This window comes from Anoplophora glabripennis, unplaced genomic scaffold (assembly GCF_000390285.2).
Source record: "Anoplophora glabripennis isolate ALB-LARVAE unplaced genomic scaffold, Agla_2.0 scaffold533, whole genome shotgun sequence".
NCBI lineage: Eukaryota > Metazoa > Arthropoda > Insecta > Coleoptera > Cerambycidae > Anoplophora > Anoplophora glabripennis.
Genome location: NW_019416616.1, coordinates 118,712 through 132,305, shown reverse-complemented (window position 1 = coordinate 132,305; position 13,594 = coordinate 118,712). Strand labels below are relative to the sequence as shown.

Below are 13,594 nucleotides of genomic sequence, written 5' to 3'. Positions count from 1 at the left end.
ATTTACTGGAATCAATCTGTCTAGGATGTGTATTCCACTAAATAAATAAATAAATTTGACATACTGATATCACAGAAACTTGACAGTAAAATATTGTAGTTTCAACTTGTCATCTCCATAGCTACCGTAGGTTACTTAAAAATCCTCTTTCGTGTCAATATGAAATTGAATTTCAAAAGGAACCAGATCTTATCCGTACCATTTCCAATGATAATTTGGAAAATTGAAGGAAAGCTAAGTGCTTGTAATTCATGACTAACTACTTTTAGGCTTACTGGAGAGCGACTCACCCAGAAAGCAGTGTTCCAAACGTACCTCGACCAATAGGTAGTTCTCCTCAAGCCTCGCCAAGTGGAGACCAAGGAAGACCCACTTTGCCAGGTAAAGCTTCTGTACGAAAATCTGCTGACATTCCATAACGAAAGCTATAACCATCTAACAAAAAACCACTACTAAATCACTTGTTGCTTCAGTGTCAGCAATATTTATTTCATTTATATGTTTGTCCTGATAATTATATTTTTTCATTTTTCTTGAAATGTATTACAGTTTAGATTGTCGAGTAGTAAAAAGAAATTTCCTCCTTTTCAAAATATTATCTAGATGTATATAGATGTTTAACCCAAATTTTTTTGTAAGAATAGATGCGACCAAACATAGATGGAACAATAATTGGTATATTTCTCTTAGAACATTTGTACATTAGAAAATTTTACTAAAGAATAGAAAAAATATAACAGCCATTTGCTTTTTGTACTAGTAACGCTAACTTCTACCTCTTCCATTCTAACAATATTAACATTTCTTTTCAGCACACCATGATGTATACGGATATGCCCATCATGAATCTAGAGGTAGTCATGCAGGTGTTAGATACATAGGATTGCAAAGTTGGGATTCTGTAGACTCTTTAGAATCACTGTCTTTTTTATGAACCACTGCATGATTGTCTTGAATTGTGCATCTTCTCATAATGTAATTCCGCTTAGTATGTCTATCTCGTGCATATAATTTTTTCACCAAGAAAAATTGTTGAAACTATTTCGTTGGTGTCGGCAAAAATTTGATGGCAGTGCATTCAAAACCTTAAATCACAATAATGTATTTACTTGATACATAACAATATAGTTATTTAATTGCTGAATCTGCTTAGTACCTAGTTGTACAAAGAATATTTTTTTTTGTAGAACTGTCACATCTTCAATTTTTAATAGTTCTATATATTCATGTTTGGTCAGATAAATGGTTAACTATTACCAAAATGGTCGTCACAAAAATTGCTATATTGGAACGTGGGCTTATTTACCACTGCCTATTTCTCTTTCAACATTTGGTGCGAGAGAAAGAATTATCTGTTTGAAAAATCTCTTTTGAATCGGAATTCTGACAGATACTGATGTGACGGTATAGTTATAGGTATTTATTCTTAGAATTATCAAACAACCACAAACTAATGTTCGATTTGCAGTTAGAATGTTTAACGTATATGAGTTTTTTTACAAACATTATTAATTTTTTATACTCTATGAAATTCTTAAGTGCCTAACTATTATATTTCATATATAAAGGGGTACGATTAAAATGCATTTTTAATAAGTTATTGTGTTGAAACAATTTTTCTTGAAGTTATGTCAGTAATTTATTATTTATTTTTATCAGATTTAGTATTATTTGCGATAGTATAAAAATGTACAACGTGGGTCCAATAAAGCTATGTGATGAGAATAAACTTGTTGAAATAAAATTAAGTTTTTTCTTCAATTACTTTTAATTTTACAGATTTTTCCGGTTCAATGACGCCGATCCCGTCAAATTATTAATTTGCAAAGATATAGTTATAGATAACAGGTTCAGTTATATTTTTGCACGGTTTTAACATACTTTTTTTCTTTTCTTTTTCGATAACGCTTCGCAACACTACATTAAAACGCAACGCTTTCGCTAATTGCACAAATAACCAAATAATGCAGAAGCACCTGGTAAAATTTGGCGCGCTGGCTCGACTGACTTATTTGCTTAGCTGGTACAATTTTGTAAGTTCGACTTTCAGTAGGCAGTAATTTTGTAACAGTACATAGTCGCACCATTATACAGAGAGTTTCTAAAATACGTAGCCAATCTAAAACAGGTTTGTTATAAACCTAAAGTTACAGCGTTATAAAGTATATACTTTATAAGTTACTCCAAAAGCATATCCAAATCGAGGAATAGTTATATTCCAAAATACATTTTTGAACAAGCAATTTTAAAAAGCACAAAATTGATACTATATTATATAATTATATCTACTACATTAATTTTTAGTTGTTTCCACATAGCAACACATGCATTGTAATATAAGTTGCCGCTGTCACATAGTTAGTTTAGTGTTCGTTAATGAAATAATGAATGCTATATCTGCATCTTCGTAAACACTCTGTATAATGGTCAACAAACTGCTGCTCAATCTCAAGTACCACCCCAAAACCTTAACTTTTCTTAAAATACTTATTGTTAGTGTCCTTTGTATTTTTAAACATTTTCTGTTTCGTAATAACGCATCAATATTACGAAAGGTTTTTGTCTTACATTGTTTGTTGTAAGAAAATTGAAACTTTCAAGCCTTGATGCCTCAAATTCCGATTCCATGTACCTACTCAAAAAAATACGTAGTTGTCTACAACGTCTCTCTTACTACAGTACATTTAAAAATGCTTGAGATTTGAATGATCTCCGATTGTGAAGAATTCATCATAAAGTAGAGCCGTGTTCTGTTTATTGAAAACTGATGCAGATAATCTGTAGATCGATGGAGACTGTTTCAAAAAAAGTTATTTAATTCACAATTAATACACACAGAAACATTTACAAGGTGCGTTTCAAACATAACAGGACTCTTAAAAAATGTGAACAAAAAGTTTTTTTGACAAAACCGATGTTATTCAAAATAGTGCCCTTCCGACTCAATACAACGATTGGGACGGTCTAAAAACATGTCCAATGAGTGTTTTAGATCGTCGGTAGGGATGTCCTTCAGGATGTCGGTACAAGCCTTTTGGGTGGCTTCTACGTCCACAAAACGCTTTCCTTTCATCGGCAAATGCATTCTTCTGAGAAGGTAAAAATCGCACGGTGCCAAATTAGGCGAATATGGGGAGTGGTTGACAGTTACATTTTTTAGTTAAAAAATAGGTCACAAATTTCGATCGATGAGATGTTCTTGGAATCGTAAAAGCAAATCAACATTATCTTGACTTTTGACTAATCCAAACGCTATTTTTTGGGTTGGGGTTTTTTTGTTTTTTTGGGTTAGGGTTGGGGTTATTGGGTTTGGGTTTTTTGGGATTTTGGGTTTGGGTTTTTATTTTTTTTTTTGGGTTTTGGATTTCCACTCTTTGCTGCTTTGTTTCTGGATCATACTGAAAACACCACGTTTCATCACCAGTCACAATGCTGTAAAGGATGTTTTTGTCCTTTTTGGCCTCCTTGATGATCTTCGAATGTTGAATTCTGACCAATTTTTGATCGTGCACACACTTTCGGTAGCTTAAATGTTCAGCCAAATTGCTCAATTCCAGTACCATAAATTTTATTAAAGATTTAGGCTGATCTTTAATGAATTTACGCACAGTTTTCATGGAATCTGCAGTGATTTCGATTTGAAAGTTCTGTTTACTTTGGAACGTATTTCATATAAATTAATACAGTACCTGTAAAACAATCCAAACAACTGTTAAAAAAAAAGGTCGTGAGAAACTCGTGTTAAGGTTATCAGATTTTATAAACATATGCTGGATATGTATATGTATCTGCATATGCAGATACATATACAAATGTAAAAGAAAAATAAATAATGCCTTGTTAAAAAAATCCAGTTGTAAAATTGAAAACATTAAATAAAAGACATATTAAACAGCAAAAATTTCTTGCAAAATTGATTTATTAAAGATAATAAAACTTCCTAATCTCGCTTACTAAGAAATTACGGTGATGACATCATGATTCTAGTTCCCTTTTATTACCTTTTATTAGGTTGTTCAGCTCTCAAGTATTTTCAAATGGACTACATCTCATAATTATGCACTAAATAAAACCAAGATAGATTAGATATATTCCAAATTTATAGATATTCAATCTCAAAAATTTCACTCCATTAGTTTAAATGGAACCGCGAACCCAAATTTAGAAAATTCAAACTCAAAAATGTCATATTCCTATTTCAAGTCGAGCTATTGATAACAAATTGTTCAAAGCTGGTTCAGATTTTAGTTGGGACAATCAATGTAGATTAGATGGAAATATTTCCTTTGGAATGATAAATCAAAGAAGTTACAATAAACTTATAATTTTTAGTCTATTCTCTTCTAGGATAGCAAATGATTATATATTTATAAAATTTCCAAGGTCTTATGGTGGTAGAGTTTCCAACAGCAGTTTAGTTGTCGATATTTGAAGTATCTAAACGTTTGAATGAAAGTGACAGTGTTTGACTTGGTTTGGTTTCGTATTTTGTTGGCGTGTTACACTAAACTAATTTGAAATCGTGAAGATATCCATATATTTTGCATTTGAATAATATACAATGACAATTTTTCTTCTTCCAATCTTTAAACACGTAGATCACATTGGATATTGCAGAGAAAATGTGTAGACAGAAAAAAATGTATGGGTACTCTTAAGAAACAGTTCCAAAGTTCCCAAAACCGTATATTTGAGTTTGAGTTTGGAGTTTAAAGTACTAACCGTACTAGTTAATATATTGATTGATGTGTTCTATGCAGTTCCAACTTTTCATACAAGCCATACGAAGAGCATGAGGGGGAGGTTAGACAGAGACCGAGATTACGATGATTATTGTGATAGAGATCGTTTAAATACTCACGGTATGCCCCACCACCTACAAGGTGGGGAAGATTATAGAGAAAGAATACCCTCCCGTGACCCTAGAACTAGAGAAGAAGAGTATTCCGCGCATAGAGGATCATCAAGGAGGGCTCTCAACGCCATATAGTGGAGGCTTTCTACGGAGCAACCTATTGAAGAGGAGATTCATGATGAAGTGTCACCTGGAGCGGAAGCCTATTACAAACCTCAGATTCCTAAAGAGTACAGGGACGATAGGACGGAGAGAGAAAGAAGATACGACGAGTCCTTCGCAGAGAGGAAGCGATCTGACGAGGAAAGGAGGTATGGTGAGAGGCGAGCTGACGAAAGGACTAGATACCCTGAAGACTTAAGGTACGAAGGGAGAAGATATGGTGACGAACGAAAAATGCTGGCAGTAGACAAGAGCAAATTGGAAGGTAGAAACTACAGGAAGGAACTGCTCGAAAGATTTGCCGAAATTGATCTTGAAGATCATCATGAGTTACCTAGCCATCAAAGATACTACGAATAAAAGGGATCCACATGGTACTTCTGGCCTAAATAATCAATAGCTTAAAAATACGTCCTCATGCCTCTGAGCAAGTAATATAGCAAATCTACAGGGTGATTCAAATTATGTCAGAAAATTCGTAAATTCACAACGTGGACCAAATCACAAATATACGAAGAGCATTTATTATACTTACATTTACATTTTGAAAAGTTGCAGAAGAAAGTAATATTAAATCATATAATCTCCCATAAAGGAAGCCAAAATAACACTACTATTCCCTAAAATGTTTTGCTAACGTTCCTCTCAAAGGAGTTATCTTATCCCATAAGTGTTTACCTAAAGATTAATGTTTTGGGTTCTAACTTATAAAGCGCATTGTATATTTTGATATAATTTTGGCCTAAAGTGTCCATGATTTGATGTTTATTAATACAAGATGCGACTAGAGTTTAATTTTTCACGAATTATTTCATGAAGTTACTTTATTTAACTCTTATCAAGTCATTGAGTCCAAAAAAACTTTAGCAATAGTTTAAGCTAAAAAATAAAGACATTTACTAAGCTTTTAGTGATCAATAAGTATGTTTTATGAACACCTAAATTACCCAACCTAAACCCACTAAACTTTTTCTGTGAGGTCACCCAAAAGAACTCAATTATTCAACACCTGTACATACTGACAAATGACTTTCTGTTGAGAATAACACAGAACTGTAATCAGATTCATAACAATCCTGAAATGTTATTTCACGTGTACTGGGAAAAAATACCTAGAATTAAAAAGTGTTCGGGGAGCTAATTTTGAAAACTTGATGAAGGGATTTTTATATTTATCCCATTTTTATTATTATGCAAATGTTTATTTTAAATATTTACCTTGTTTTTCTTAAGTTATGAAAAACCATTTCAAAGCTTTTTGGGTTTGATAAAGTTAAAAAACCAAATAAATGATATAAATCGTAAAAGAAACAAAATCTAGCTGTTGCTACCTAGTTGAAAAAACCGTTTTTATTGAGATAAATGTAACTGTTTTAAAAAAGAAATTTCTAAAAATGCTATTTTCAGTTTGATAGCATGACAACTCTTAAAATTTTTAAATAATGTGTCGAAGATCTCTTTTAATATCAAATCATACCAATATTTTGTCAAAAAAAAAAACATACTAAATTAAAACCCATAAAAACATTAGGAAAGAAAGTGTTTTTTGATTTCCCGTATATGCTCTCAGGACATTAGTAGATACTGGATAACCTGTATGCTATCCTTTTCTTTAAAATACTATGATGATTTTATGATTAGCTGTTCCAATGTCAGTTTAGACATGCTGATCGAAAGACGTGTTCCTCTTTTCTTTTTATTATTCTTCAAATTTATATTTAATAGATTTGTTATTCATCTTAAATGAATCACCCTGTATAATGTTTTGTGAAATTTATCAGCGTCGTCATTATTTTGCGGTGACTAATATATTTATAAAAAATTAGAATAATAATAATTATATTACTTGCTTGGAAAATCGTACCCGTTTAGAATAATGAGGAAAAAGCGAGAAATTATTGTAGTATCTTCCTCGGATTCTTCAATGGAATGTTCCGTAATTGTGATTCTCTATTATAAACATTAAAAATTTTGACCATTTTGGTGCCATATTTGAGTAATAGCTCAATTTTTAATCAATCTAATTGAAATAGAAAACATATTCAAGCTTTAATCTGTAGCTATACTTAGGATTTTTAAAAATTATTTATAAGGAAGGGTATTGTTGAAAGCCGTGAGAAAATTTATGTATTTTATATATTATTGTATAATAGCTTAAAAAGAACTGAGATATTATACTTTAAATAAAAATGTACTCTATATTGGAGTGGTATTCATATTTTGCTTAATTTTTAATAGTTTCAAATTACCTACGTGATATTAAAATTTAACGTCAAGTTCTTGACTGATCCTAGGAAATTTTAGATAAAGTTTGCACAGCTGTTAGAATGTTATGAAATATAGTAAATGCATGACGAGGTTGAAGCTTTTCCAAGATAGTTAATAATTAAAAAAAAAGAAGAAAACAGAACAATGTAAATTTGTAAGAATAAAAAATTAAGCTGTTTTCAGAATTTAATATCTACATATTTAGGGTTATAGAGTCAGTCAGCTGATTATTTAGGAAATATCGCAGATTCTCTAGTACATCTTATTTAGTACTATCGAAGTACTACATATGTAATACCAAAGACAATCACAAATTTTTTATTTGGAAAAAGATGATACAAAACAAACTTTCTTATATGTGAATAATTAAACACTATAATTTTATGTGAATATAACTAGGTACATTTGTTACCAATATAAATAACATATACTAAAATGTCAGGGACATTAGTAAAAATTTGTTAATAATGTATAAAAGTCATTTTATCTATACAGGATGGTCCGAATTTTATGCAGGAAACTTCGAGGGCAGATAGATATCTTTAAAATAATATGTGTTTGCCTTATGGAACAGGAACAGTCCTGTTTTAGAGATACAGAGTGTTGAAGTTGTTAAAAAAAAATGATTTTTTGTTTATATCTCTGGAATATATTAATCGATCCCAAAATTTGGTACAGATAAACCCCTTTTTACAAAAAAACCTACACCACTGCATTTTTTACAAGTCATTGTAACTGATTTATATTCTAATACATAAAATACGTAAAACAGGTGACTTTAATTTTTTCCCTAAGATTCGCCGTAAATAAATAATAATAATAAAAATATATTTACCAAGCAACAACAACTAAACAAGAAACAAAATTAGCATTACGTGTTTACAACAATTGTTCAAAATGCGAACCACCCACATCGATACATTTCTGACATATTCTATTAATGGAATTAATTGAAGCTAATATCATGTGATGTTTTTTTTTAATTCTTTACACCCGTCTTCTATTCGTCGTAGTAGTTGTGGTCTTGTATCTATTGGAGTAGAACAAACTTTACTTTTTAAATAACCCCAAACATAGTAGTCCAGGGGGTTTAGATATGGCAATCTGGCTGGCCAAGACAATGGACTCTCTGCACCATTATGGTTGACATTGGCATTTGGTCTTCTACCTATATCCATCGCCCCATATAATTTTCATTAAGCCATTCTTATATTATTCTCCCAGAATGCGCAGGAGCACCATCTATTATATCCAGCTATTTTGTGTATTATTTAATGGAACATCCTCTAATAATTCAAATAGATGGTTTTCTAGAAAGTTTAGAAATGACTGGGAATTTAGATGGAGTGGTAAGAAAAAAGGTCCACAAACTTTATTGCAAATTATTCCGAGCCACACGTTCATAGAAAATTCGTGTTGAAAGGATCTTGTCCGAATTTCATGAAGATTGTCTTTGATAAATGTACATTTATTATTATTTTGATTTAAATTGTTCTTATTTGTAAAGATAGTGGGTTAGGCTTCCAGGGGAAACTAAAACGCGTAAGGAACTCTAGGTGGTGTGGAAGCGAGTGTAAAGAATTTTGTTGATGTGCTTACAAATTCCACTTATTTTTAAGCATAAACATAAACATTCTTGTAGTAGAAATGTCTGCCACAAGGGGATTGTATTGATATGAATAACTTGAAAACGGCGAATCTTAGTGAAAAAATTCAAATTACCTCAAAAAAGGAGATGACCCCTGCCCAGTTGTACACCACTGGTTGTACTTTTAGGGCTCATATTTTAGGGAATGCAAGGAATCATAGATTATCTGTACCAGATTTTATTGAGATCGATTAATAGTTTTTTTAACAACTTCAACACCCTGTATCTCTAAAACGGGTCCGTTCCAGACTTATGGTTATAAGGCAAATACATATTATTTTAAAGATATCTATCTGCTGTCGAAGTTTCCTGCATAAAATTTGGACCACCCTGTATATGAAACTTAATAAATACATCTTCCAAATTGTAAATTTTTATTTCACTACCACACTGGATGTTCCAAAAATGCACTGTCATAAACATGCACATATTTTCTAATAAATATACAGGGCGTTTTAGAAAAGGTACCATAAACCAGTAAAACACCAAATTTAAGCTATATTCTAAAAAAAAAATAAATTTCCGTGCGAAAATTTGGTAGAAAAATTTTTGACTGCCAAATACGTCACAGTTGCTAATTTTTGACCATCGCTAACTGCGTCATCTTCCCGTTTCAACTATTCTGATGATTGGAAATGCTTGTTATTAATGCATTCCACCTACCGTTAAAAAATTATCTCCAAGTTTGTCAAAATCCTGTACCGTTTTTTTTTGTATAAAATGGGGCTAAAATTTGATTTTAAAATACTATCCTCGACGCCCTGTATGTCAAAAGAAGTGAATAGGTCCACTCCGTAGGAAAACATTGCCTTATTTTTTCACCTTTACAGCAAAGGGTTGTTTTTATTAAAATATTTTTGCTTAACCAAAAATTTTTGAACGCTGTAAAAGACAAGACAAATAAAAAAAATGAACATCCACAATGCAATCAATCGAAATCCATCCTTTTTTTGTTTAGAAACCACGTTTCTTTTGACAGTATTGACAGTTCCAATTAAAGAAAAATTTACTTTATTTTATTTCACTTGTGTGTTGCTCCAAAGAACATCCTGTGCAGTTGACATGTCACAATTAAATACATTTGGTGCCAAACTTATTTCAGGCAGGTGTGTGATCTATTTCACAAATGCACCTAGTTTATTCCATATGATATAAAATCTGAAAACAAGGCTTTACAAATTGTAAATTATTGAACTGCATGTGCCACAGACAGTGGTAATATCACCGACCAATTTCACTACACGAAAGCAAAATATTTGTATAGTCGTAGTATTATCGAATATTTTAGGTTTTTGCACTAGACTCTAGCAAAGTTCGTAACGTACGAATTTTCCGTTGATTGTACTATTAGATGTTAGGGGTTACTTACGAATTTTGCTAGACGTGTTTCTTTTTCTAGATAGAAAATAGTGCCATATTTTCTTTTGTGTTTTACTGTAACTAGACTTAAGGGAAATCCCTATTATGAAATGCTGTTAATATTGAATGAGTCTATTGAATATTTCAAATATAAGTAATTATAATATTTAAATGAAGAGCTAAACTTTGATACCTTGTAAATAGCTATTAAATATTAAAAGAATTCTATACTACTTATAAACAATTGTGTTTTTAATTTGTATGATTAGTTATAAGCTAGTTAGTACGATTGAAAGAGAAAATAATTATTCAATTGTTAACGAACTGTTTTATATCTATAATTTATAAGTTACTCTAAATGCCTTGCTATTATGAGTTTTTATATTATTATCCATTTAAAAATACTTAAATTATTATGAAGGGTGTGACGGAGAGGCACTATTGATGTGCGTTTTTCTAAATAAAATACATACATAATAAAACAAGTAGCAAATTTTATTACCTATTGCACCACCTATATCAGCTACACAAAGGTAGGTACTACCTTAGGTTGATAATATATAAGCTGAATATTAAAAGTGTACATATATTTTAACGGCGAATATAATTCGCTATGTTTTTTAAATTACAAATATTTACGGAGATATTATTTTTAATCATTACATTTACATGCATATTTTGAGGGCTGCTGTTTGTTGAACTCATCTAGAGTTCGGGGGGATGCGGCTCTTAACAGAGTCGTACTTGGCTCACTACCTCATTTTCCCTTTCAGTCCTTTGTCACACTTTTTTCTGCCTACATAAGCTATTGCCCTTTTCGTGGTCAAAATTTGAAAAATTATTATATTAGTGACTTTTTATCTGAAATCTAATAATACACATTCTCCACTACATTAAAAAATAAATAGTATTTAACAACTCCTGGTGTATTTTAATTTACATTAATAAATATTATATATTTAAATTAATTTTTTTCAACACTTCTATGTTCCAAAATTTTGTTTAGACAGTGTTAAAATTGCAAGAAACTTTGCTAAATTAAAAAAATATCTTCTAAATATCGGATATTAAAAAAATTGTAGCAGGCATTTGCAATTTGGAAGAAGTTTTAGTTTCGAAATATTCATTTTTAGTGTGTATACTACTGGTAAGTCATTTTCTAGCAGGAGTTACAATTCAATTATTATAAACGTCGAAATCTCGCCCCAAAAAAACTTAAAAAAGCATGTAATACTTTGTAGGTAGTACAGAGCTAAGTATTTTGACAAAAAAATATCAAATAGTATTTTAAATGTAAAATAGTATTTTGTATTTTGCAATTAAAATACTTTTATTATAACCTCAAATATATTTTATATTTCAAATACTTTATTAAAAGAATTTTGTATTTTGTATTTTAAAAAATTATTCAAAATCTTCTAAAAGTAATTTAAATACTCCTGAGTATTTAAAATACTCGAAGTATTTAAAATATCCAAAATACCTACCGAAAACAGACTTTTTTCCTGTAACGACTGCACGCCTGGATTTAGCGCATTCTTCAATGTGCGTTGTGTGTTATTGCTATTCTATCTACTACGTTTTAGGTCACTACCATCACTAGTCAAGTCAGTAGATAATCATCAAAATTTAGAAAATGATTTCTTTTATCATTAGTCACAGTCTAAGAAAAACTAAAAAAAAAATTATGAGTTAATTCAATATTCTGCATCTCAGTAATCCAGATGAAAATGATATTTGCAGACTCATGTCTAGTTTTCAGAGTTTCAGATTTAATATTTCATAAACATATTTTAAATACTGTTAATGAATATTTTCAATATATGTATTTAACATTCAACATACTTAAAATACTTTATCAAAGAAGTATTTTGTTTTTAAGTATTTTAATATACGTACTCGTATTTTGTAATTTGTATTTTAATACATTTTGAATGTATTTTGCTCAGCGCTGTGTGGTAAGGGTAAGTGATTCCAATGTTACGTATTTTCTTACTTTTATATTTAGCGTATTCCCGAACTATACTATCAATATTTGTAGGACGGCAGGGGCAGCACAAAGTTGACGTGTTTATGTCGATTAGTTATTTTCGGGGACGGTGTTTTTCTTTTAAGTGGGCCTAAGTGTACTTAATTAAAATTTTATGTGAATTAAGTATAGTGTATCCACGTGAAATATGGTGGTTTATACGAACAGTAATATGGCAAATACGTTAAAAACAGTAATTTTGTAAGGTGTACATCCCTCAGTAATAGTTCAATGAATGGAGAAATTGTTTATTGCTGAAGATAAGAATGTCAAGAAAAGGGGTAGGCCGTAAACATTTTTATGAATATTATATTTCGTCCAAAAAGATATTTAATTTCTTTCTTCCACTTCCATACAAAAAGTTAAGAGTTTGAGTTACGGGTAACACTGGCAACACTGCGCAGTTGATCCACATAACGACGTAATGTTACAGTGGAGTCAGCGGTTCTCAATATGTTTTCTATTAAAAAATCAAGTGTATTTGTTTGAAACTTGACTTATTCGTAATTCTTTCATACAAAAAACTATTAATTTGTTCTACACAGTAAACTCTACTGTTGTTTAAAATATATGTACACAATTAAGATTCATTTTATACTGGAAATTAAATAGTAGCGCATTTGACAAAGTAGGTTAATTTATTTGATAAAATACTGAAGACTTTATTTACAATACATGTAGCTTAAATGCCAATAAATCTTAAATATATTCGTAAATAGAATATACATACATGAGTATATTATATACAATATCAAAATGTTTGAGCGTACTCCTCATATTAAAAATTGCCAGTACGACAATGGTTTCTATTTGTAAAATACATTTATGGCAAAATACTGAGTAGATTCCTACAAAGCCGATTTAATGTCACAGACCCGATTTAATTGTTGTATCTGAAGACATTTTGTTACTGATTATGGTATCACCCGACTCCTCTATGTTCATGTCTCTTTCTTCTTCCTCATCGATGATGCTGATGTCTCGAATGGATGGACGATGGCTCCTCCTCCATCCCTCAGGTACTGTAGGGAATCTGGTCTTCGTGAGTAACCGTGGACCAAGTATCGTCATCAGAATGGCGGCCGTGGGTGCTGTCAATATTATGGCTAAAACGCAAGTTGTTAGCACTTTTTCGGCGTAGCCGGCTTCTTCGGTACCAGCCGGTACCATACTAAGGGCAATCGGACCCAAGGCAGCCTAAAAGAATTTGATTAATAATAAGGGTGTTCCATTTTAAATTACGCATTGCAATATCTTCTTAGGGAAGCATTTT

The 13,594-nt window shown here is 31.1% G+C and overlaps 2 protein-coding genes across 9 annotated transcripts in view; one reads left to right on the top strand and one right to left on the bottom strand.

Moving 5' to 3' along the window:
• The window catches only part of LOC108911029 (voltage-dependent L-type calcium channel subunit beta-2), a 44,920-nt gene extending 39,903 nt beyond the window's left edge, over positions 1 to 5,017 (top strand). For 2 of the 5 annotated variants that reach the window (XM_018715846.1, XM_018715847.2), the window contains exons 8-9: positions 270 to 381; positions 4,761 to 5,017. In XM_018715846.1, coding sequence (XP_018571362.1) covers positions 270 to 381; positions 4,761 to 4,990 — 342 coding nt within the window. In that variant the 3' untranslated portion in view covers positions 4,991 to 5,017. Of the gene's footprint in view, positions 1 to 269; positions 382 to 812; positions 1,061 to 1,779; positions 1,849 to 4,760 lie in introns of those variants that run through there. The other 3 variants (XM_018715851.1, XM_018715850.1, XM_018715849.1) reach the window with 3 other exon arrangements.
• Positions 5,018 to 12,944: 7,927 nt separating this feature from the next.
• LOC108911030 (sodium/hydrogen exchanger 9B1) overlaps positions 12,945 to 13,594 on the bottom strand; it is a 73,148-nt gene continuing 72,498 nt past the window's right edge. For all 4 annotated transcript variants that reach the window (XM_018715852.1, XM_018715853.2, XM_023455093.1 and 1 more), the window contains exon 8: positions 12,945 to 13,518. In XM_018715852.1, coding sequence (XP_018571368.1) covers positions 13,189 to 13,518 — 330 coding nt within the window. In that variant the 3' untranslated portion in view covers positions 12,945 to 13,188. The remainder of the gene's footprint in view (positions 13,519 to 13,594) is intronic.